General features: G+C 36.0%; 3 protein-coding genes and 2 pseudogenes across 8 annotated transcripts; 1 reads left to right on the top strand and 4 right to left on the bottom strand.

The window, feature by feature from the left end:
* The first annotated feature begins 181 nt into the window (after positions 1–181).
* Positions 182–8,808, top strand: RFR1 (REF4-related 1). 2 transcript variants are annotated; one of them, XM_089724149.1, is made up of 12 exons: positions 182–637; positions 1,741–1,851; positions 2,336–2,683; positions 2,977–3,296; positions 3,383–3,474; positions 3,694–4,054; positions 4,147–4,357; positions 4,996–5,110; positions 5,411–5,572; positions 6,055–6,712; positions 6,953–7,126; positions 7,515–8,808. In XM_089724149.1, the coding sequence occupies exons 1-12, from the start codon at positions 363–365 to the stop codon at positions 8,624–8,626; spliced, it is 3,939 nt and encodes a 1,312-aa protein (XP_089580275.1). In that variant the 5' UTR covers positions 182–362; the 3' UTR covers positions 8,627–8,808. The 2 variants fall into 2 exon arrangements, with proteins under 2 accessions (XP_089580275.1, XP_089580274.1); XM_089724148.1 differs by having other exon boundaries at positions 183–637; positions 6,953–7,159.
* A 142-nt stretch (positions 8,809–8,950) lies between these two features.
* LOC149495139 (pentatricopeptide repeat-containing protein At5g19020, mitochondrial-like) lies at positions 8,951–11,474 on the bottom strand. The gene has a single exon (XM_089724150.1). The coding sequence runs from the start codon at positions 11,376–11,378 to the stop codon at positions 9,252–9,254; it is 2,127 nt and encodes a 708-aa protein (XP_089580276.1). The 5' UTR covers positions 11,379–11,474; the 3' UTR covers positions 8,951–9,251.
* A 4,844-nt stretch (positions 11,475–16,318) lies between these two features.
* On the bottom strand, positions 16,319–19,898 carry LOC149495138 (uncharacterized protein At5g19025-like; annotated as a pseudogene). The gene is made up of 2 exons (XR_016321778.1): positions 17,743–19,898; positions 16,319–16,688 (listed from the first exon to the last, which is right to left on the bottom strand). The product of XR_016321778.1 is annotated as an uncharacterized protein At5g19025-like (transcript).
* On the bottom strand, positions 16,319–22,782 carry LOC149495137 (uncharacterized). 4 transcript variants are annotated; one of them, XM_089724145.1, is made up of 6 exons: positions 22,407–22,782; positions 21,573–21,687; positions 21,314–21,488; positions 20,918–21,161; positions 20,356–20,426; positions 16,319–16,688 (listed from the first exon to the last, which is right to left on the bottom strand). In XM_089724145.1, the coding sequence occupies exons 1-6, from the start codon at positions 22,657–22,659 to the stop codon at positions 16,665–16,667; spliced, it is 882 nt and encodes a 293-aa protein (XP_089580271.1). In that variant the 5' UTR covers positions 22,660–22,782; the 3' UTR covers positions 16,319–16,664. The 4 variants fall into 4 exon arrangements, with proteins under 4 accessions (XP_089580271.1, XP_089580273.1, XP_089580272.1 ...); XM_089724147.1 differs by having other exon boundaries at positions 21,573–21,684; XM_089724146.1 differs by lacking the exon at positions 20,356–20,426.
* Positions 22,783–22,921: 139 nt separating this feature from the next.
* LOC149495136 (pentatricopeptide repeat-containing protein At5g19020, mitochondrial pseudogene) lies at positions 22,922–24,096 on the bottom strand (annotated as a pseudogene).
* Positions 24,097–25,077: the final 981 nt, after the last annotated feature.

Below are 25,077 nucleotides of genomic sequence, written 5' to 3'. Positions count from 1 at the left end.
TTTCAAAAGGAGGGATTAAATAATTTCACGGAACTAAATTTCAGTAATAAATTAGTGATTTTACCAAATAGTAAGGATGTCGTAATAACTTTGACTAAAATTTAGGGACTAAATGGTTAATTACTCATCTTTTAAATATTTATCCTTTTTATAATTTTTGGATACCACGTTGTCATTCCCACCTTTACCCCTCAGGCTCATGTGTCTTCGTTTGTTCATATTTTAAGTTAAAAAGGTTTTTTGTACCTCAAATTCACAAACCGAGTCCATTTCAGGACACCAGAGGCCACCCACCCGCTCTGTTTTAGACAATCCTAAATTTCTGTCTCAACTGAAATAAACGCCCGATATTTCGGCCAGTAATGGCCGGTTCCATGGCAAGCAGTGTGTGGGACTATGTTATAGAGACTACAAAGTTGGCCCAAGAAAGGGCCACTGATCCTCTGCTCTGGGCTCTACAGATATCCTCAAATTTAAGCTCCAGTGGAGTCTCTTTGCCCTCTCCTGAGCTAGCAAATGTGTTGGTGTCTTACATTTGTTGGGATAATAATGTGCCCATTCTCTGGAAGTTTCTAGAAAAGGCTTTGGTGATCAAGGTTGTGCCTCCTTTGATGGTTCTTGCTCTGCTTTCTGATAGGTTAGTTTTCTTGCACCTTTGCGATTTTCAGCATATTGCTTTTGATGGGTTTCCATTTCTGGGTACGTTGTTGTGAGTAAGTGCAGTTTAAGTTAGTAAATTTTGATTCTTTTTGAAGTTGTTTTGCATAATTGTTAATATTATTTTGCCAGACTTGTGTCTGAAAATAGAAACATTTTTAGCTAATCCATACAGTTGTGTTAATTACCTATACTGTCTTTTTACGAATGAAAAAAGCCGTTGCTTTTTATGTAGTTTACAGAAGCATATCAATATTCAGGCATGTAGCTTTCTTCATTGACGATTCTTGGTTCTTGCTCGTAATCTTATTTCCAGTTTGACTTTTGTTTGTATTGTCAATTCACTCCCATATGCTCGTAAAAGGTTGGAGGAACTGAAGCAGAAAGATAAAGTTTTTGGTTTAACAATATTTTTCAATGTCAGGTTACAAAAAGTCAACCGAATTAAGTCGGGCAAAAGAACCTTAAGTTGACTTCCCCTCCCCACCTACTTCCCCCCCTCTCTGATTTGTCAGGGATGGCTGGATGAGGGAGTTCTATGACTCAGGGTTACAAATAGACGTTGAAGATTTTGATTTTGTTTCTGTATACTTCGTTACAGTAAATTGAAAAAGCCTATTATTGTAACACTAGTGTCTTATTCCTCCTTAAGTTTTTGCTTCCCAGTAACGCCAAAACAAATTCATTTGGTGTTACCTTCTTGTACAATTTATTGGCATATGGCTTTTTTGTGCTATATTTTCATCTATGTTCTCAAATGTTCATTTTGTTTCAAATGTTGGCTTGCATCGCCTGTTGTTCATCTGTTTGGTTTGAGCCTAACATGAACTTGAAGCTCAAGTTCCAATCCTTTTTTTTTTTTTTTTTTTTTTTTTAAAGTTTCACTATTCATATATTCATTTCTCTATGACTGGGGAGTGCTACGTACCTTGAATTTTTGCAGGTTTCACTTCGGAATTCCCTGGATCCCATTTGACTAAATTGTTGTTTGTGATACCTGGATTTGACATTCTGTTTAAGGAAATTGCTGGTTGTTTTACAATCTCTTTTTTCTGGCATACCTAATATTATTTCTTTCCGCAGGATTATTCCATGTCGACATTTGCGACCAGTGGCATATAGGCTTTTTATGGAACTTCTTAAGCGACATGCTTTTTCACTCAAGGATCAAACTAATGGGCCACATTACATGAAGTGAGTTTTTGCCTTTTCCTTGTATGCTATAGGAAAATGCAGAATAATCTCCCTGGTTGCTTTGTTTTGCTTCGTTTTATTAGTATTGGTTAGCTGGTACCTCATTGTCTTATGGTCTACAATATCGATTCATTATTTTATCCCCTGAAGTCTGGAGAACAACTCCTCTATTCATGCTTTACAAAGCTGTGGTTCTCAAAAAATTATTAAAAAATAGGCTACAGATGAAAATATGAAGAAACTTCGAAGAAGACGGCATTGCATGTATTTCCATATTTACAACTTCAATATGTTCAATTGCAAAGTCATTGCATTTTAGAAGGTATTAATAAAATTGTGGTCAATTGGTTTACTTTTTTTTTTAATTTTTATAGTTGCCTAACAATAAACTGAAAATCTGGATCTTACTAAATGTGAGTTTTGGTTTACCTGATTTGGATTAGTTTTCATTTGCACTTTTCCTTTTTCTATTTTCTTTATACAGGGTCATGAAATCGATAGATGCTATTCTCCACCTCTCCCAGAATTTCGGTCTGCCAGCTGATGATCCTGGGATTCTTTTGGTTGAGTTTTTCTATTCAATTGTGTGGCAATTGCTAGATGCATCACTGGATGATGAAGGGTTGCTGGAACTTACCCCAGAGAAGAAGTCCAGATGGGCAACAAAACCTCAAGAAATGGAAATAGATGGTCGTGATAATTATGATGAGAAGAGGACTGAAAATCATGAGAAATTACAAAATCTGAATACTGAAATGGCTATAGAGATTATTGGTCTATTTCTAAAACATAAATTGACTTCAAGGATCCTTTACTTGGCACGACAGAACTTGTATGTATCTGTTTACTCTGTAACAATTGCTTCTCAAAAAATTGTGATTCAACTTTGATTTCTGCCAGTTAAAGTACCTTGAATAATGCATCAACACTCTATGTTTAATTTTACCTGACATTAGATTGTGAGTGTTTTTCATGGACCTTAAACAGATTCCAAACTTTTTTACGTTGTACTATCTAATGAATTGCAGTCAACATGTGTTTACACAAGTACTTTGATTCATTTCCTGTCTAGACCTTTGTTTGAGTTTGCAATTTTTCATACACACCTCTTTGCTGCTTTGTTAGGCCCACACATTGGATGACATTTGTCCAAGGATTATGGATTCTTGCTGCGAATTCATTGGCATTAAGAAATTCAAAAACTTCAACTGCTGAAGATCTTCTGCAGTTAACTTCTGAAACTCCTTTAGTATTTACTCCAGAATCAAAAACAAGTTCTCTGCGGAAGTTCCATGCAGTTATGGCTTTAGGATCTTCAGTGTCTTCTGCTGGTCTTTGCCATGGAGCTAGTCGTTCTGCTCTTTGGCTTCCCCTTGATCTTGCATTGGAAGATGCCATGGATGGATATCAAGTTAACGCAACAAGTGCCATTGAAATCATAACTGGTAAGGCCAGATTTTTCCCCTTGGTCCTCGAAATATTTTTCAAGTGGCATAATTTAATTACAAAACAAATGTTTTGTGTTCTGCAGGTTTAACTAAGACCCTTCAAGCAATAAACAATACCACATGGCATGACACCTTTTTAGGCCTTTGGATTGCAGCTCTCCGTCTTGTTCAAAGGGTTAGATTTTTTTTTTTTTTTGGCTGAACTTAAATTATTCTTGTGAAGTAGTCTTAGAGCTTTCTTGTTGGGACTAAAATGGACTCTGGTTCAAAATGGAGCAACTTTATCATCTGACTTGTTATGTGGAAAAAGGATAATTTCTTAGGTTTCAGGAGCTTCATATTCTTTAAAAGAACTTATATCTGTAACTCATTCAATATTCTTCTTGATTATCAGGAAAGGGATCCCATTGAGGGCCCTATTCCTCGCTTGGACACTCGCTTGTGCATATTACTGTCTGTTGTACCTCTAGTGGTTGCTGATCTTATTGAGGAAGAGGAAAATGTGCCTATTGATGAAGCAGAATGTGGCCCCACAAATCCCTGGAAGGACAAAAAGACTACAGGAAAGCGCCGCAATGATTTGGTCTCCAGCTTGCAGTTTCTGGGTGATCATCAAGGCTTATTGAGTCCACCTCAATCCGTTGTTTCAGCAGCCAATCAAGCTGCCGCAAAAGCCATGTTATTCATTTCAGGAATCAATGTTGCGAGTGCTTACTTTGAGTGTATCAACATGCAAGACATGCCAATCAATTGTTGTAAGTTGTTCCAGTTCTCACTTACAATGATGAAATTTGTAAACAACTTAAGCATAATCTTACACAACTTAAGCCTGCTTTTATACTGTCAGCTGGAAACATGCGCCATCTGATTGTCGAGGCTTGTATTGCCAGAAACCTATTGGATACATCAGCATATTTTTGGCCAGGTTATGTGAATGGATGCATCAACCAAATACCTCACAGTGTGCCAGCTCAGGTGCCTAGTTGGTCATCATTCATGAAGGGGGCTCCACTTACCCCAGTAATGATTAGTGCTCTGGTCTCAAGTCCTGCTTCAAGGTACATTCACATTTAATGCAGTTAATTAATACATTGTGTTTCACTGGTTAAGCGTTATTTCCTTAAAGCTATGGTTTTGTTTGTATGGTTTTGTTCTTATTTTGTGGAGGTTCCTATGGCTACAAAGTCCTCATTGACTTTTACAATGCCTTCAATATTTAGTTTAAACCACAACTTTGGATTCTGGAACATGAAAGATGTCTAAAGGTTGGGAGGATGAGATCGTTTCAGCTGTTCAATATGATAGAAATCATTGGCAATGGCCATCACTGATGATTTCCGAATTCTAAGTTTGCTAGCAGCAGCTAAATTCACTAGTTAATTTTCAGGCAGTACTTTCCAGTGGGGAAATTCAACTGTTAAAATTCGACTATGCAAAAGTGTGTGACAGAATGAGTTGTTCATTGGTTGTTAATGTTCTGACGCCTTCAGTTTGTGATCAATGGTCATTGCAATGTCCAAAGCCCAAGGGTGTTAACTGTGTTAATAAATTTTAGTTGTCATATAAATTTCTTTGATTTTGGCCTGGTCTTCAGTTACACCTTTTTCTTTCCTGAAGCCAGGTATATCAGATGCTCTTTTTTGTAAACTAACCAAGGGTAAAGCAACTGAAATTAAGCTCATGGATTTGATGGAAGTTTAGCAGAGCTTGAGAAAGTATATGAGCTTGCCATCAAAGGGTCAGATGATGAGAAGATATCTGCTGCTACAATTCTTTGTGGGGCTTCTCTTCTTCGAGGTTGGAACATACAGGTAATGAGGTAGATGTTTGTAATAGCATACTTACTTTTGAATCCAGTTGCTTTAATATGCAGGCAATAGTTCTTGCACTTGAAAAATCATTTTGATTAAGTTTTTGGCAATTTATTTTGCTCCTTTCTGTCCTGGATATTTTTAATTTACAATTTTTTTTTGGTTGGTAGGAAACGTTTTTTTTTTTTTGTTGTTGGGGGGGGGGGGGGGGGGTGGGGGGTGGTGGGTGGTGGTTTGTCCAGGGGAGGGAGCTTGAACAATCAACTATTTAAGTACGTTGACATCTATATGTTTTTGCAGGAACATACTGTTCATTTCATTACTAGATTATTATCTCCTCCAGTTCCTGCTGATTATTCTGGTGGTGACAGCCATTTGATAAGCTATGCACCAATCCTTAATGTCCTTATTGTTGGATTGGCATCTGTTGATTGTGTTCAGATCTTCTCACTACATGGCTTGGTATGATTCTGTTTTTACCAATGCAAAGATCTTCACTACTTAAGATAGTAGTTATTTTATTGTGCTTTAGCCACATTTTGTCTGTAGTGATGGTAATTCATGCTTGGTTATTTTTCTGCATTTCTTCTTCATGGATTGCTTGCCTTAATGGATTTGACTGCTAAGAAAATTAAGAAAAAATATCTGAGCACAACTGAGAGTATTGGGGTTGAAGTTGATACTTCAGGGATAAAAGGTTAGAGATTGTTAGTTGACATAACACATGAAATATGATAGCTTGTCCTTTAACTAGGATCTTACTGTTCAAGGGAATCAAGCCAGTGGACTATTTTGTTGGTCCATGTTCTTGGAATAGGGCTTTCTTTTGTAAATTAGATTAGGCAATTTCTCAACTTTTGTGATTGGCGTATTGATTCCATCTGCTAACTCTTTTCTCTCCCTCTTTCTCATTCTTATTTCCCTACTTCGTACTTTCTTATCAGGTCCCACAACTTGCATGCTCATTGATGCCAATATGTGAGGTTTTGGGGTCATGTGTGCCAGATGTCTCATGGCCTCTGCCCTCAGGGGAAGAAATCTCTGCCCATGCTGTGTTTTCAAATGCATTTGCACTTCTTTTGAAGCTATGGCGGTTTAATCATCCTCCTCTTGAGCATGGAGTTGGAGACGTACCAACAGTTGGATCCCAGCTAACTCCTGAGTACCTTCTATCAGTACGGAATTCCCACCTAGTCTTGTCTGGAAATACCCACAAGGACAGAAACAAAAGGAGACTCTCTGCAGTTGCAACATCATCATCTCTACCACCAGTATTTGTTGACTCATTTCCCAAATTGAAAGTCTGGTATCGGCAACATCAAAAATGTATAGCTTCTACACTCTCTGGTCTTGTTCAGGGAACACCCGTTTATCAAATTGTCAATGTGCTTCTTAACATGATGTTTAGAAAGATTAATAGAGGAAGCCAATCTTTATCTACTATTTCTGGGAGTAGTGGTTCATCTGGATCTGGAAATGAGGATTCCTCTCTAAGGCCTAAATTGCCTGCCTGGGATATCCTGGAAGCTGTTCCTTTTGTGGTTGATGCAGCATTGACTGCCTGTGCTCATGGAAGGCTTTCTCCACGTGAATTGGCTACAGGTCAGTTGAATTTGCTTCTCTGATGTCGTCTTTGTAGACAGGCTCATTTGGGGAAACAGAGAATTTGTTGAGCTGCTATTCTAAAAAGTTATGCCTCATTATCTGAAGGTTGTTGGGAGCACTTCCCTATTGTTTCAGTGATTCTTGTACCTAGACTTTCTGAAACGACTGTTATTTGTGTACTTACCCTTATTGTTGCTCCTGTAAGATGTATATCACAACCTACCTTTGAACTCTCAGGGCTTAAAGATTTAGCTGACTTTCTTCCTGCATCTTTGGCGACTATTGTGAGCTACTTCTCAGCTGAAGTAAGTCGAGGTGTTTGGAAGCCAGTATTTATGAATGGCACGGATTGGCCAAGTCCTGCAGCAAATTTGTCTAATGTCGAGGAAAAGATCAAGAAAATCTTAGCTGGTACTGGTGTTGATGTCCCAAGCCTTGCTGCAGGTTTTGTCTTGTTGCTGTTTTTCTGTATGGTTGTGTATATTTATTTTGAGGAGACTGCAAACTTTCAGAAAATGAAAAGAAAGGAGAGGTTGAGGGAGAATCATTCACCATAGTGTGTTTCATATTTGGCACACAGATATACAAGTCATAGAGAGCATTAGCTAAGTCGGAAAAAAAAAATGGAAATATAAATAATACAGAAATCAGTATATAAGTGAGAATTGGTTATTTCAGCATACCAAAACAAAAGTATGAGATGATTTTTGGCAATAAAATGATTATATAAAATCTTTTCTTTTCCATTTGTCTTCAGGTTTTTCTTTAATATTTTAACCAAGAAATATCATTGTCACAGGAGGGAGCTCTCCAGCTACACTTCCCTTGCCCCTGGCTGCTTTTGTGAGCCTCACCATAACCTATAAAATTGACAAAGCCTCAGAGCGATTTCTAAATTTGGCTGGTCCAGCCTTGGAGTCGCTCGCAGCAGGTTGTCCTTGGCCTTGCATGCCAATTGTGGCTTCCCTGTGGACCCAAAAGGCAAAGCGCTGGCTCGACTTCCTTGTGTTTTCTGCATCTCGTACCGTTTTCCTCCACAACAGTGATGCAGTGTTTCAGCTTCTTAAAAGCTGTTTCACTGCCACACTTGGTCTGGGTGCTGCAACTATCTCTAGCAATGGTGGTGTTGGAGCACTCCTCGGCCATGGGTTTGGTTCTCATTTTTGTGGCGGGATTTCTCCTGTTGCCCCGGGGATCCTTTATTTGCGTGTTTACCGATCTGTTAGAGAAATTGTATTCATTACAGAAGAAATCATCTCTCTCGTTATGCATTCTGTGAGGGAAATAGCTTGCAGTGGACTTCCTAGAGAGCAATTAGAGAAGTTAAAGAGAGCAAAGAATGGACTGAGAAGTGGACAGGTTTCTCTCACTGCAGCAATGACTCGAGTGAAACTTGCTGCTTCACTGGGAGCTTCTTTAGTATGGTTATCTGGTGGCGTAGGCTTGGTTCAATCATTGTTCAAAGAAACTTTGCCTTCTTGGTTTATTGCTGTCCACAGGTCGGAGCAGCAAGGTCCTGAAGGGATGGTTCCCATGCTTCAGGGATATGCACTTGCTTATTTTTCTTTACTTTGTGGAGCTTTTGCTTGGGGAATTGATTCATCATCATCGGCATCAAAACGGCGTCCTAAAGTCTTGGGTGCGCACATGGAACTTCTAGCAAGTGCACTTGATGGAAAGATATCACTTGGTTGTGACAGGGCAACTTGGCGGTCCTATGTCTCGGGGTTTGTGAGTCTAATGGTAGGTTGCACACCTTCGTGGGTGATGGAGGTGGATGCAGATGTTCTAAAGAGGCTGAGCAAGGGCTTGAGGCAATGGAATGAGGAGGAGCTTGCCCTGGCATTACTGGGAATTGGTGGACTTGAGACAATGGGTGCGGCTGCTGAACTCATAAATGAGGGGCAATGAATTCCGAAATTTTTTTTCCATTCCATTTTAACTTTTGTAGGTTAGCAGCTCTTCTGTATAACATATAGTAGGACATTAGCTGATATACTGGAATTCTGTGCAGTGACAAATATTTTATAGCCGCATACTTTGTACAAAAGAATAATTTCCACCACCTAGTAAAAGGATAGTTTCTGCAAAAAGGCTGGTTTTATCTTTTCTGCAATGTTGGGGTCTTAAGCCATGAGGCCTGAAACCCAGTGGACGTTAAGAGAAATACCATAAAATAATGCAGGTGTTTTAGCCGTGAAACAATAAAATTTTAATAATAAAAAAAATACTAACTTTGTTAACCTTCAAATGAACTGCGGATATATAAAGATCACATTTTTGCACGAATCTCACACTGGTTCCCAAACTTTTTCTTCTTTTGGTTACATCGGAAAATAACAAAATAAATAACTAAATAAGTAAACCTTTCAACTTTAAGATGACAAAGGATGCATTATTCAAGAATGCGAGAATAAGTTCCTCTATATATGCACTAGAAGGTGTATCAGGAAGTTGTTTTAGCCAATCTGAAAGTTGGCCTACATTTTAAACTTGATTGAGATATTCATGTCCCCTAGGATTTTTTTGATGTAAATCATATAACTCCACTATAGCCCGGCAGTCTCTGCATTCTGTGGCTGTGCATTGCTCTCCTTACTGAAAACGCATCTTCCCACTTCCCTGCATCTGCATATAAGTTAGATAAAAGAACTCTGCTTGCTCCATGAGATGGTTCCAATCTCGCCAAATTTTCTGCAGCCCTTTCTCCTACATCAACATTTCCATGTGTTCTGCATGCTGCTAACAATGTGCCCCATATCACAACATCTGCTTTCATCGGCATACTCTTTATCATTGCCTCAGCTTCTTCTAGACGCCCTGCTCTACTGAGGAGATCCACCATACAACCATAATGCTTGATATCTGGATCTATATTATGTTCACTCTTCATGCTTGAAAAATGTCTTTCCCCTAGGCCCACCAGCCCAGCATGGCAGCATGCGCTGAGCACTCCAATGAATGTGATTGCGTTGAGCTTGATATTGCGGCTTTGCAAATCCAAAAATATTTTGAGAGATAAGTTTGCATGACCATGCATGGCCAACCCACATATGATGGCATTCCACGGTGAGACAGTAGATGCCTTATCTCTGATTTCATAGAACACCTCCAAGGCAGTGTTGATGCTCCCACATTTGGCATACATGTCAATGATTGCAGCACTTAAATTGTCACTGACAGGGATGGAATTAATACGCACATATTCATGGGCCCATCTTCCTTCTTTCAATGTCCCTAAAGTAGCAATTGAAGAGAGAACACTGACCATTGTTACTTCATTTGGTTGGATACCACGAACTACCATCCCATGGAATAGTTCTAGTGCCATGTTAGGTTGCTCATTATGTGTGTAACCAGAAATCATTGTGCTCCAAGAAAAAACATCTCTCTCAGGCATCTCATTGAACAACTGCCTTGCCTGATCAAGCATTCTATTTCGTGTAAATCCTGCAATAAGGGCATTCCAAGAAGCAACGTTGTCCTTGCTGCCAATTCCAAATTGCAAACAAGCCTCATTCATCCTACCACAAGCTGCATAAAAATGTATAAGTGTTGCCTGTATAAAGTCATATGAATCAAAACCCATCTTTACAGTAATACTGTGTAATTGCTGACCCTTGCCTATTGTCATTGTTCTCCCACATGCAGAAATCAAATCGACCATCGTAACATCATTAGGTACCAACCCAATGGATACCATGGACCGATACATCATGAAAGCTTCATTTAACTTTTCTACTCTAACATAACCATCAATTATAGTACTCCATGAAACCACATCTTTAGATGGGATCTCCTCAAACACTTCTTTAGCCAAATCAATGAAACCTGCTTTCGCGTACCCATTTAACATTACATTCCATGAGACTATATTCCTCTCAGGCATCTCATCAAACAAAGATCTTGCCTCAACTAAACTTGAACAAACACAATACATATGCAACAAATTGGTTGAAATAAGAACAAACGCATCAAACGTCATCTTGATGGTCAGTCCATGAAGCATTCTACAACCCCAAATCCCTCCTAGATGAGAACAAGCAGAGATAACAGTTGCCAGAGTCACTTCATTAGGAGCCACACCTGCACTTCTCATCTCCTTAAAAAGCTCAATCGCATTACTCAAACAATCATTTTGGGCAAAACCCATGATTATAGTAGTATAGGACACACAACCTTTTGCAGGCATTACCTCAAACAACTTGCGGGCATCTTTTAAGTTTCCGGACTTGACATACCCAGCAATCATTATGTTATAAGACACAGGATCTGAACTGGGACATAAATCAAACATGGACTTAGCATCAGCTAAAAGCCCACATTTTGCGTACATGTTAATCAAGCTGTTGTGTATGAAAGTGTTCGAATCAAGGCCGGATTTGAAAACAACGCAATGAATTTGTTGGCCTTGACAGATAGCCGAATGGATTGAGCAAGATTTTAGAGCCGAGACCAAAGCCTGCCCGTAGTTGGAGTCCTTTTGGTCTGATCTGGGATTGACGAGATCGTGGAGATGGAGAAGTAGTTTTTCCTGTTGCTGGGTAAAATGAAGGTTTTTGAATGATTTGGTAGATACCCATTTGAAACTGAATACCGACGGGATTAAAGGAGAAGAGGTGACAAATCGGAGAAGGAATTCGGATTTGGAAGACAGTATCATCAGACGAGACCATGAGAACCTTTTTGCAATTTCAAAGTGGAAAAACAGAGGCAACTGATTTTGGAGGGAACCACACGGCAGCGTTTGATAATATTATTATTCAAACAAAACGAAAAAAAAATATTAAGGATAGATGATAATAATATTGTTATTTTATTTATGACTTTTGAAACAATATTAATCGTATCCTTAATTTTATTAAATATTAAAAAAAGAAACTGAATGATTTTATTCCTTAATAAAAAAAAGAAATAGATAGTGTTTAAAACATTAATGATTTTTGTAATATTAGTTAACACAGCACAACTAAACACTGGTTTTGTAATCAGACGAATGCAGCTCTGTTAATAGAAAAGAGAAAGCAGTGATTGTCTGTCTGGGGAAATTTTCGTAAAAAAGATTCATGGCATTGGCTACAAAATCAAATCATTCAATCAATATATATATATATATATGGTTGAGAGGTAAAAGATAACTACTAACTATTGTCTGGGAAAGACCCAATTAGGAGGAGACAGACTCTCGTGGAGCTCAAAAGGATGACCAGGCAAGATGCTATGATCTTTAGACTAAAAACAACAATGTCAAAACCCCCCATAAGGCTTTTCAATATACCTATAGGAAGCGGGCGGATCATTATTGAAGTAGATACAATTTGGTATTAATTCATGATAGTCTCTAGTTGATACAGAAAATGACTCGTTAGCGCCAAGGAAGACCACAGCATCACCTAAACAATCCACGGGTTCTAGAGGCTGCTTTTCAAAGTCTATCTTTCTAAGATCAAAACATACAGTCTTCGAAGGAAAGCGATCAAGGAGATTAAAAGATTCAGGAAAAAACAAGGATCTATCTTCTCGAATACTGGATTGATATCTAATCACTATAAGAATATCTCCTTGTGGCAATTCAACCAAGTATCGGCAGCGAGAAAACTTCACTCTTCAAATTTATTTCGGGGGCTCTAATGAACATTGGCTGTAAGTATATTCGATTACCTTACTAATTGGAAAAGATTGGTTTTTGAGATCCCATGTTTGAACATAGCGAGCATCATTAATGGCGTAAACAATTGATGTTTCTTAGAATATATGATATCGGCAAAAGATATAACAAATTGATCACCTAAACAAGTCCAAGAGGAGTCTCCAATTCTACAAATGGCAAGTTCATTATCCTGATTATAGATAATCATAACGGTGCAATTGCCATCGTCGGGGGGCAATGAAATAGCAATCTCGTGCACAACGAGTGGGATCAGAAGTTCTTTTTATGCATTAAAATGCTGCTTCAATTTCCAATTGAAATATCGCTTCAATTTTCTGTTGAAAATAAACTTCCGATAATGCTCCGACGTTTCGAAATGCATCAGACGTGGTTCCTTTCGGATTTATTAAGATTTTAGGAATCTGCATTTATAAATTAGAGACCGAAGGATTAGGTTTAGAGATTGGGTTGAATTTTATTTTGACCACTTCATTATAAATAAAATAAAACTAAGTACATAAGTAGTATTATTACAAATAGATTGTATGACAAAGTCTAATACAAATTAATCAACTGTATTTATTTTAATCTAAACAAAACTTATGTTTTAATATTATATAGATTAAAAAAAATTAAATGAGCAAATAGCATATTTAACGTGCGAGACACGTCATAAAAAAGACTAGTATATATATAAAAATACGAATGGGGAGAGGAACATTGGGTTCCTAAAATGCCCCTGCATACCCTAATTGATTAAAAATATTATTAAGGATAAAGGATAATTTAGTCCTATTGTATTAGAAAACTTTTAATTTTGTTGATATTTTATTGGTAATAAAGATAATTTAATCCTATTCTAGTTAGTAAACTTTTAATTTTATTATGATATCAATTTATTATATATCAATATTATAAATTCAATCTCATTCTAATTAAGAATTTGTCATGTCATATCAGTATATACATGTTTAGTTTTAATTGCTTTTGATTATCAAGAATTTATCGTTTTTTTACTATCAAAAATTATTACATCAAGCTTTTACTAATTTAAAATTATTGAGTTCGAAATCATGTTTTCTTCTTTCGGTAAATATAACATTAACTCACTTTATTTACAAATTAAAAAAATAGTTTTTATTTATATTTCTTATAATTAAGTAATCCCTTCAACCTCCTTGTTCGTGTTTAGATTTATAGATGTATAGATTAAATTTATAGATTCGTTGGTTGGGGTTTCATGAGAATTGCTTGAGAAATAGGTTCCACAATTGCTTTGTTTCGTTTCGGACGTTTTGGTGGTAGGCACAAATAGTCAATATCTTAGTATTATGTTTTTATTAATATTAATATTTCGGAGGCAATTATATAATAGTCAATCTCTTAAGCTATAGTAATAATAATAGCTTAATAATAGTTATATAGCTATTAATGTAATCATAATAATTCTTAATATATGAGTTATTGCAATATTTAATATATAATATTTATAATTTAAATTAAAAACATAACAAGTCAAGTTAGTTTTCATTTTGGAAAATTTTCCTTACGTTCTACTTTTATTTTTTCATTATTTATTTATTTATTTATTTTTTGGTATGATATTATTTCACATTAAAAATTACTAGGTATTGAGGTATTACTTTAAATCTTTTTGGTTATCAAAAGTTTATTTGCTTGACTATCAAAAGCTTGATACAATTTCATGTGTAGGTCTCTTTCTTAAACATCGAGGTATATGTTTCCTTAAATTAAGGTAAGTTGAAAAAATAAAAGTACCAAGATTTTAGTTCATTAAATTAGTATTAAATTAATTATAAAATATTTAATGTAAACTATAACATTTGATTATTAGATATCGCGAGTGAATTCAAAATTTATAGAGTTGGAGCTAAAGATTCAACACTAGAGAAGTATATGTTGTGTTAAAAAATATTATTATTATTGTATATGTTGTGTTAAAAAATAATTGTAAAATTTTTTATTGTTATAATAATTTGATCTTTTTAAAATTACTATATAATGTTAATATTGTCCATTAATATTCTAACATTTTTATAACTTTTAATTATAAAATAATTGGATGAATGAGAATATTCATAGTAAAAAGGCTAATATTTAAAGTCAGTTAGCAATCTTATCATTGAAAACAATGTAAATATTATCTATAACTTGCCTACTCAATTAAGAATTATAAAAATTAATATTTTAATATAATAATAATAAATAATTATTTGAACTCATATTAAATTTTCTCATTACGTTTTATTAGTATGAATAGATAATTAATATTTATTTACAACAACTTCTATCAAGAGTAAGTTAATAACATATTATTTTATAAACTATAAATTATATTTTTTATAATATTTTTTATTTTATTAATTCATGAAATCCTAGTTCATGATATTTGTTTCTCAATTGATTTTAGAGTAGGTGAAAACATCAAAGGAAAATGAAAATGATTTAGAGTAGTTCACTCACAATAATTTGCAGCTTATAAACATGCACGATTTGTTTAGATTTTTATTTTTTCATTCTATATAAAGGGCTTGAACCTAAAGCTTGCTCCCTTTATACTGCTCGTGTACTGTCATTATCAACAAAACAAAATGTTTAAAAAATTACTTTCTAGTCAAATTCCTCCACTTGCAAGGAGCTATGGTAGCCAACGCGCTGAATTTTTCAAAACTGAACAAATATATGCTAAGGGAAATGACTATTATCATACAGTTAGAGAATATGAAAAATACCAAAAAAACAAGATATCAAAGAAACAGTATGCCCAATCTCTTGACACTACAAGCATAAGAGAGTCTACAAAAATGTATTTTTGGAAAAATGGCAAAAATATTGCAGAACGAAAAGGTTTAACAGGTGAAGAACTTACGGAAAGTATAAATAAATACGTGGAGGAGATGTTGGCTAATTCCTACTTCAACAGGATTGATGAGTTTGAGGTATAACACTTTATTTTGTTGTTTTTCATATTATTAGATATTAAATTTTAACTAGCTCTTTTTTTTTTTTTTTTTTTTTTTTTTTTTTTTTTTTTTTTTAAATGAACAGCGCGAAGAGGAGAGTAAAAAAAATAAACAGCGCGAAGAGGAGAGTAAAAAATGACGAAGACCGAACATATAGAGCAAAATAGTATTTTTAATATGAATTATGATTTGTTTCTGGTTTGCTATCAATAGGAAATATAAATAAATGCTAGTATCTATTATGTCATGTGTTGCTTCTTCCACTTATAGTTCTAGAAATATTATGTTATCTGTTACTTCTAGATGTTTTATGTAATTTTGGAATTTAAAGCTATGTTTTATGAAATTTCCGAATGAGTTTCATATTTCCCTGGATTTCATGCTATATTCTAATGTTTATTTTATTTGTTCCCAGTTTGTACTAAAAGAAAAGGAAAGAGATAAAAGATAACGTGGTATATAATCAACTCACCGATAACAAATAATTAAAAAAATAAATATAATTTTTAAGTGGGAAGTGAGAAGTGGAAGCAGTAGAAAAATTAAATTAATTAGATAAAGAGTAGAGTCTAAAACTCAATTCTGTCAGCAAAGATTAATATAAATTTTAGCTATACTCTAAGAGTGACTAATCATCTAAATAAAAAAAACAGGCTATTTTTGATTGATTTTGTAAATGATGATGTCTTGAGTCATCTTTAAGCCAACAGAATGATTTGGGAATCAAAGGACTCATCTGCTAAATTCACAGTACAAGTATCTTATGATTTGTGCAATGAAAGAAAGCGAACTACAATACAACAATTCTATTTACTAATTTTACTTCGACAAAAGCTAATAGGAAGTGAATGAAAGGCTGACTGACTGGCTGAGCAAATGCATAATGTACTTCCATGGCAAAAGACTAGTCCCAGGCATCCAAGAGACCAATACCAATATACCAAGAGCAGGGTAAAATAAACTCAAATATTAAAATGAAAAATATCTATTTGGCATGCATCATATATTCAAATATGTATGAATGTGTTTATTCCATTGAACTTGTATATTCTTCCAGAAATGAAATATTATCACTATTGAGTTTGTATATCTTTTCAGAAATGAAGATAATCTCCCAAGAAAAGCAGATACAGGAATCTTGAAGATGAGCCACCGCCAGATCATAGGATTAGAAATTGTGTTCTGACCAAGAGTGCAATCTTCTAGAGAAAATGAACAGTCAAAATCTGGAAGGCGAACACATACTAAAGAGGAGAAACATATAAAGGGGCCCTGACAATGAAACCATCACAATTAGCGATGATCTCCTCCTCCATTAGCAGCCACATTGGCCAAAGCCCTACAAGTGTCATAAGACTCGAGTTATGATCATAACAACAGAACACATGTTTGGACACATCATACACTCACCAATGTTGGTACTCTTAAAATAGTGTGAACATCCAATAAATGTAATTAAATAGACAGTCCCCAAAATTTTTGAACATGAAATAGACTTGGAAAATGCTTTGAACATGCAACGCTGTTCAATGACACCATAAAGAAAAATATGATTTACTTAAACTAACAGGGGGCATAACAAATGATAAGGACTGTAATCTTAAACCTAAGCACTTCCACAATCAGGACTTGCCGAATTCCTCCATTTCACTCGTTGACCGTCGAGCATAAGATTTACTCCGTTTCAAGTGCAAGATGCAATATACCTTTTTAGTAGACAAGTTTGTTCTGAATCTGGCATCATAGTGCTGAACACTTAAAAACACCAGATATAGGTGCGTTAAAGCAACTAATGTGGCGTTTGGCTAACATATGATAAAGTGGCACATCTTACATCGTGGGGGATCTTACAATGGGAAACAATAATAATAATAATAATGCATAGTGAATTGCATAATCAGCCCAACGGAATCAAAATATAAAGAAAGCGATATTTTACTGGTTTAATTGCGACTTGTACATCTTTGCCAGCACAGTTGCACATAAAACAAATATAAAATGTTTCACCAAGCAAACGCCATTTTCTGAAGCCTGGATATTCGGATGATAATAAAAATGCTCTACAGGAACATCAATACTAGTACAGGCATGTACGTTTCAGAATTCTTTGGCGAGCACAAAAATATTCATTCATTTTCCATTTTGAGTTTCATTGCAAAAAGCAAATAAACTACTAACTCAAAATTAAAATTCACATCCGCATAAAACCATAGATGCATGCTTTTAATAGCAATAAAAATTACCAAACACAAAAACAATTAGAACGATTATTCCAGAATAAATAAATCAACTGATTTTGCCAAGATTATTAAAAAAAAAAAAAAAGAAACTGAATTATTTTATTACTTAATAAAAAAAAGAAATAAATAGTGTTTTAAAAGATAACTACTAACTATGGTCTGGAAAAGACCCAAATAGGAGGAGGTTGACTCTCGCCGAGCTCAAAAGGATAACCATGTGAGATGCTATGATCTTCTAGACTAAAAACCCCAGTGTCACAACCCCCATAAGGCTTTCCAGTATACCTATAGTAAGCGGGCGGATCATTACTGAAGTAGATACAATTTGGCCTCAATCCAGGATAGTCACTAGCTGATACAGAAAATGACTCGTTGGCGCCAAGGAAAACGACAGCATCACCTAAACAATCCACGGGTTCTAGAGTCTGCTTTTCAAAATCTATCTTTCCAAGATCAAACCATACCGTCTTCGAAGGAAAGCGATCGAGGAGATCAAAAGATTCAGGACAAAACAAGGACCCATCTTCTCGAATACTGGATTGATATCTAATCACAATAAGAATATCTCCTTGGGGCAATTCAACCAAGTATCGGCAGCGAGAAAACTTCACTTTTGAAATTTCTTTCGGGGGCTTTAATGAACCTTGGCTGTAAGTATATTTGATTACCTTACTTACTGGAAAAGATGGGTTTTTGAGATCCCAAGCTTGAACATAGCCAACACCATTAATGGCGTAAAACAATTGATGTTTCTTAGAATATATAATATCGTCAAAAGGTACAACAAATTGATTACCTAAACAAGTCCAAGAGGAGTCTCCAATTCTACAAAAGGCAAGTTCATTGTCATGATTATAGATAATCATAATGGTGCAACTGCCATCCTTAGGAGGCGATGAAATAGCGATCTTATGCACAACCAGTGGGATCACAAGTTCTTTATCTGTATTAAAATGCTGCTTCAATTTTCTATTGAAATTTTGGTTCCATTTTCTGTTGAAAATAAACCTCCGGTAATGCTCCAACGTTTCGAAACGCATCAGACGTGGTTCCTTTCGGACAGATGGAAGTGATAAGATTTCAGTAAAAACGTTGGAAGAGAGAATGTTGGCTAAAAAAAATCCAGGATACCTATGATTGTCAAAACCCAACCAGCCGCGGGAAGAAACTATACATCGCGCTTTAGAAATCTCCTTTGGCAGCCTACGGTTCATTGGCTTCAGAAATTTATTCTCCGCCGGATTAAAGAGAAGGAAAGTCACCGAATATTGATTTACAGCAGTGTCTCTTTTGACAGAATTCTCAGGAGGAAGCAGTAATAAAGGTAATGGCAAGGAAATTTCTGAAGTAGAAAAGCTTCTGTATGCAAGTGGTGGTGGTGATTTTGGGTTTAAAAGGCAAGAAAAGTTTAAATCTTTTTAAGGTTTCGAAGAATCATACTGATATGGGCCGGTGAGAAAAGTGGCAGCATCATCTTGGCCGTCTTTGGAAGAAAGCAATGTGTTTGTTGGAAGAACGCAACCTTTTTAACTCTATGTGCGTAGAGAGACCAGACCTTTTTAACTTTATGTGCGTAGTGAGAAAGTTTTAATCTTGTTTGTTATATAGGGCACGGAGAAACTCAGAACCCGTGATGGTTTGTAGTTGTATCATAAATTACTACATGTCCGAATCCTAATAGGAGTAGGACTAGTACTACTAATATCTATAAATTAACTCTATGATAATTTACCTTCACTCCCTCCTTTCCAAGGCAACTTATCGATCTCTTTAGCCCCAGTATATTTGACACAATCCTCGGCCTGCGACTGCAAATCAAACTCCATTGCTTTCTTCAATCCCTTGCATCCGGGCTTGACGCACTTGCGAGATCTTGGCCCGCAGCAGAACTCAACAAATAGTACAGAAAAGAGAAATAGAGCCAAGAAGCCGCAAATGTAGGAAATGGAAGGGACATTGATGGCAAGGTGAAAGGAAGAGTTAGAGAGGAGGATTTATAGGGAGCAAAAGATATAAGAAAAGTAAGAAGGTAGAAGAAATATCCCTGAGAAGAGGACGAGAATCAAGATTAGAATGTCAAGGGTGGCTGATGGAGAGTGTTTACAAAGAAGAGCAGAAGAAGAAGAAGAAGAAGAAGAAGAAGAAGAAGTTGGATTAGGGTTAGGGTTTGATGAAGAATAAGAAGATAATTTGAGGGGTTTTGAAGAGGAAGAGCGAGAGGGCATGGTGTAAAGGAGTCGGTGCATGTTAAACACAGAAATGATGGAAAAATAGGGAGGGTTTTTTAACAGAGACTGCTCCTTGTGCATATGTTTTTTTTTTTTTTTTTAACCTTTTTCTATTTTTCATATTTTTCTCATGACAGGAAGAGCGTGGTGGTGGGAGGAGGCGCATGGTGGCGGCGTCGGTGGGTGACTAGCACGTGCCGAGGATGAGAATGGAAAAGTGAAGGCTTTTCTTGAAAAAGATAAAATTACTTCCTTGGTTTAATGTAATAAACAAAGAAATGTCTTTAGGTATACGATAAAAAAAAGAAATTTAAAGTTAGATTTAATTATTATTTTTGTAGTACTGAGATAGAAGAATTTTACTGCAAGATTGTGCTAAAATATGTATAATTTTATTTTAATCAACCAATTATGAAGCATCAATTTTGTAATATTAGAATAAATTTTCTGATGAGTTGGTCCAGCCTGAAAGAAGCATTGCAGAATACATGCTGGCCAAGGCAAATATCAGGTGAAAGAATGTATATGAATAACTCACAGGCCGTGCCTCTTTTTCCTTCTTATCTTTTCCTTCTTCCAACTGTTCTTCAAGAAGAGGTTTCTTTGCATCTGGAACAAAAGATTAGCAACATTTGCATTCAACTGCAAGGTTTAATTTTCCAAATATAGTAAAGAATATTTGCTTTGCAGATACAGGAACCATATATTGACTTGGTGATGCTATATTCGAAGACATCTTTGGACCCGTTGAAGAAATAAAAAGCCTATAATTATTCACCAGACAACTCCAAATTTCGATGTGATCAATAGACAAATAGCTTTAACATTTCTATGGTGGCATCAGCAGAAGTAGGCAAGGTCCACAGTTTACTTTTGGGGTATTGAGCAAAAACTACAGGAGGCAGCAGGAAAAATCAATGGTGACAACTCATAGGCAGCATAGTTGCTTGCCTCGGGACTAAGTCTGACTTCAAATCAAACAAGGATTTTTTTTTTTTTTTTTTAATACATTTTCTCATCATAGTGCATAAAAAAGGTTGCATCAAGAATTCTTTTCCCCAGTTATAAAGATTACCAGATGACTTAGTTATAAAGATTACCAGATGACTTAGGTGAAGACGGTGGTGACAGAAATGTCGTTGAAGTCCCAGCACGAACAGCAGAGTGTAGGACTGAGAGAACTGTTGTAAGCATCCCAAGCACAAGTGTGCTTGTAGAGACTGCTTTTGTACTTTTGTGGAGACCATTGCATGCATAATCGCGTGGTTCACTAGATAGACCGGTATGGCAAACATAAGCACAATACACTGATATCACTGAAGCAGGTAATAGGCTTCCATTAGCCTAATTGAAATTCCAGCCACAATGATATTGCAAGTTAAACAACTGTTACTTCCATAAATGTTAGAATGTAATGCAAATCAGATAGTTAAAGCCATAGGATAACACTTTTGTGGAAAATCAATGAAATATATAAAAAATAATCTTATCCTCACCGTAGGATGTAATGCTATTATAGCAAATACAAATGCCAGAATCATGATCATGACAATGAAGAAGACATTGAGGCCACAGTCCTGGCCAGACGGCTTGAACCACAAAAATAAAATGCCAGAGAATGTGAATGCTGCAAGATAGCACACGATTGACACAACAGGTAACGCAATATACCTAAAAACAAGCAATTCAAGGATTAGAAATAAAACAGTAATGATGAGAAAGAATACTTAGAAGACACATAAATTTGAGGGCAACCATTTCTGTTCATCTTTCTCAACCCATGCATCATTCCACGAGTGCGTAAAGTCTAGCAATATAATCACTTGAAACAACAAAAATAGGCCTGCTCCAAATTTTGATGCAATTCCTGCTAGTAAGTTTCACATGCATTGGTCAACTATGACGTTCAGCATCAAATATCAGGGAAGGTTAAAACAACAATTCATTACAAATTGTTACCAACAAAGGCAATATTATAGGCCAAGGGAAGTGTAATCATTGAAGGAAAAGGAAATAAATGAACAAAAGATTATCTCAACTTTGAAAAGCAATAGTCATTTTTCCGTGCTTTCATGCAAAGCTAATCGGGGGGGGGGGGGGAGAGATTTGATAGAGGATTCCTGGAAAACAAATATATTCCCAAAGAAGTTGCACTTTGCACAGGCCATAAAGTTTAGGTCCATGTCAATAGAACTATTCTTGCGAACGAATGGATTGGATCGAATTGGAAAATGGAAATTCCAAGTATTAAGAAAACCATAAAATTCCTCGTTTAAATAGAAACTATTGTATCATTAAAAACAATAATATCCTTATTAGACATACAATTATATCAATTCAAGGACCACACATTCCTCAGCTATCCCGGGTCTATGTTGCACGAAATGGAAACTCAGAAATGTGGAAACAATACAGGTAAATGAGTAATTTTACACAGGAGAACAATTTTTTATACGGGAAAGCACATGCAGAAACGTTTCCAAAACGCATATCCTAGTTGAGAGTTTCCTGCATCATAGTCCCCGGTTAAGGAAAATCAGCTAAATATGATGACTGTACTAAATAAATGTTCCAGGGAGCTTAACTGACCATCAATTGAGATGATAACATTGGGCATGAAGAACATGAGGTCGACAAGCAAAAGCCAGATCATCATCTTTGCAATCCTTCCACCATGATGCCATGAGTCAAGCTTATCATTTTCGTCTTTCACGCCAATCATAATTAGAGCAAATATTGCAAAGAACAAGAAATTCGCTAAGCTAACGTGAATTACTGCTTGTATTTGTAACCATTCCTCGGAGTGCGTATCAGAAGAGTTTATCCCTGAACCATGTATCATATGAGATTCTTATAACTGAATTATAAGTCTCGTTTCACTGATTTCAAAACATTATGTGTGTAACCAGAAATCATTGCGCTCCAGGAAAAAACATCTCTCTCAGGCATCTCATTGAACAATTGCCTTGCCTGATCAATCGTGTGATTTCGTATAAATCCTGCAATAAGGGCATTCCAAGAAGCAACGTTGTCCTTGCTGCCAATTCCAAATTGCAAACAAGCCTCATTCATCCTACCACAAGCTGCATAAAAATGGATAAGTGTTGCCTGTATAAAGCCCTATGAATCAAAACTCATCTTTACAGCAATACTGTGAAATTGCTGACCCTAGCCTATTGTCATTGTTCTCCCACATGCAGAAATCAAATCGACCATCGTAACATCATTAGGTACCAACCCAATGGATACCACGGACCGATACATCATGAAAGCTTCATTTAACTTTTCTACTCTAACATAACCATCAATTATAGTACTCCATGAAACCACATCTTTAGACGGGATCTCCTCAAACACCTCTTTAGCCAAATCAATGAAACCTGCTTTCGCGTACCCATTTAACATTACATTCCATGAGACTATATTCCTCTCAGGCATCTCATCAAACAAAGATCTTGCCTCAACTAAACTTGAACAAACACAATACATATGCAACAAATTGGTTGAAATAAGAACAAACGCATCAAACGTCATCTTGATGGTCAGTCCATGAAGCATTCTACAACCCCAAATCCCTCCTAGATGAGAACAAGCAGAGATAACAGTTGCCAGAGTCACTTCATTAGGAGCCACACCTGCACTTCTCATCTCCTTAAAAAGCTCAATCGCATTACTCAAACAATCATTTTGGGCAAAACCCATGATTATAGTAGTATAGGACACACAACCTTTTGCAGGCATTACCTCAAACAACTTGCGGGCATCTTTTAACTTTCCGGACTTGACATACCCAGCAATCATTATGTTATAAGACACAGGATCTGAACTGGGACATAAATCAAACATGGACTTAGCATCAGCTAAAAGCCCACATTTTGCGTACATGTTAATCAAGCTGTTGTGTATGAAAGTGTTCGAATCAAGGCCGGATTTGAAAACAACGCAATGAATTTGTTGGCCTTGACAGATAGCCGAATGGATTGAGCAAGATTTTAGAGCCGAGACCAAAGCCTGCCCGTAGTTGGAGTCCTTTTGGTCTGATCTGGGATTGACGAGATCGTGGAGATGGAGAAGTAGTTTTTCCTGTTGCTGGGTAAAATGAAGGTTTTTGAATGATTTGGTAGATACCCATTTGAAACTGAATACCGACGGGATTAAAGGAGAAGAGGTGACAAATCGGAGAAGGAATTCGGATTTGGAAGACAGTATCATCAAACGAGACCATGAGAACCTTTTTGCAATTTCAAAGTGGAAAAACAGAGGCAACTGATTTTGGAGGGAACCACACGGCAGCGTTTGATAATATTATTATTCAAACAAAACGAAAAAAAAATATTAAGGATAGATGATAATAATATTGTTATTTTATTTATGACTTTTGAAACAATATTAATCGTATCCTTAATTTTATTAAATATTAAAAAAAGAAACTGAATGATTTTATTCCTTAATAAAAAAAAGAAATAGATAGTGTTTAAAACATTAATGATTTTTGTAATATTAGTTAACACAGCACAACTAAACACTGGTTTTGTAATCAGACGAATGCAGCTCTGTTAATAGAAAAGAGAAAGCAGTGATTGTCTGTCTGGGGAAATTTTCGTAAAAAAGATTCATGGCATTGGCTACAAAATCAAATCATTCAATCAATATATATATATATATATGGTTGAGAGTTAAAAGATAACTACTAACTATTGTCTGGGAAAGACCCAAATAGGAGGAGACAGACTCTCGTGGAGCTCAAAAGGATGACCAGGCAAGATGCTATGATCTTTAGACTAAAAACAACAATGTCAAAACCCCCCATAAGGCTTTTCAATATACCTATAGGAAGCGGGCGGATCATTATTGAAGTAGATACAATTTGGTATTAATTCATGATAGTCTCTAGTTGATACAGAAAATGACTCGTTAGCGCCAAGGAAGACCACAGCATCACCTAAACAATCCACGGGTTCTAGAGGCTGCTTTTCAAAGTCTATCTTTCCAAGATCAAAACATACAGTCTTCGAAGGAAAGCGATCAAGGAGATTAAAAGATTCAGGAAAAAACAAGGATCTATCTTCTCGAATACTGGATTGATATCTAATCACTATAAGAATATCTCCTTGTGGCAATTCAACCAAGTATCGGCAGCGAGAAAACTTCACTCTTCAAATTTCTTTCGGGGGCTCTAATGAACATTGGCTGTAAGTATATTCGATTACCTTACTAATTGGAAAAGATTGGTTTTTGAGATCCCATGTTTGAACATAGC

This window comes from Jatropha curcas, chromosome 7 (genome assembly GCF_041381405.1).
Source record: "Jatropha curcas cultivar XTBG-Jc1 chromosome 7, XTBG_Jcur_1.0, whole genome shotgun sequence".
In the NCBI taxonomy this organism is placed as follows: domain Eukaryota; kingdom Viridiplantae; phylum Streptophyta; class Magnoliopsida; order Malpighiales; family Euphorbiaceae; genus Jatropha; species Jatropha curcas.
The sequence above is the reverse complement of the archived record's forward strand: the minus strand, read 5'-3'. Positions and strand labels throughout refer to the sequence as shown.

Coding starts and splice junctions, on each gene's coding strand:
- RFR1 (XM_089724148.1), top strand. CDS start 363: ATGGCCGGTTCCATGGCAAGCAGTGTGTGGGACTATGTTATAGAGACT. Junction 2,684..2,976: donor TACTTGGCACGACAGAACTT/GTATGTATCTGT, acceptor CTGCTTTGTTAG/GCCCACACATTGGATGACAT. Junction 7,160..7,514: donor TGTCCCAAGCCTTGCTGCAG/GTTTTGTCTTGT, acceptor TCATTGTCACAG/GAGGGAGCTCTCCAGCTACA.
- LOC149495139 (XM_089724150.1), bottom strand. CDS start 11,378: ATGATACTGTCTTCCAAATCCGAATTCCTTCTCCGATTTGTCACCTCT.
- LOC149495137 (XM_089724144.1), bottom strand. CDS start 18,803: ATGAACCGTAGGCTGCCAAAGGAGATTTCTAAAGCGCGATGTATAGTT. Junction 16,689..17,874: donor GATCCGCCCGCTTACTATAG/GTATACTGGAAA, acceptor TGACACTTGTAG/GGCTTTGGCCAATGTGGCTG.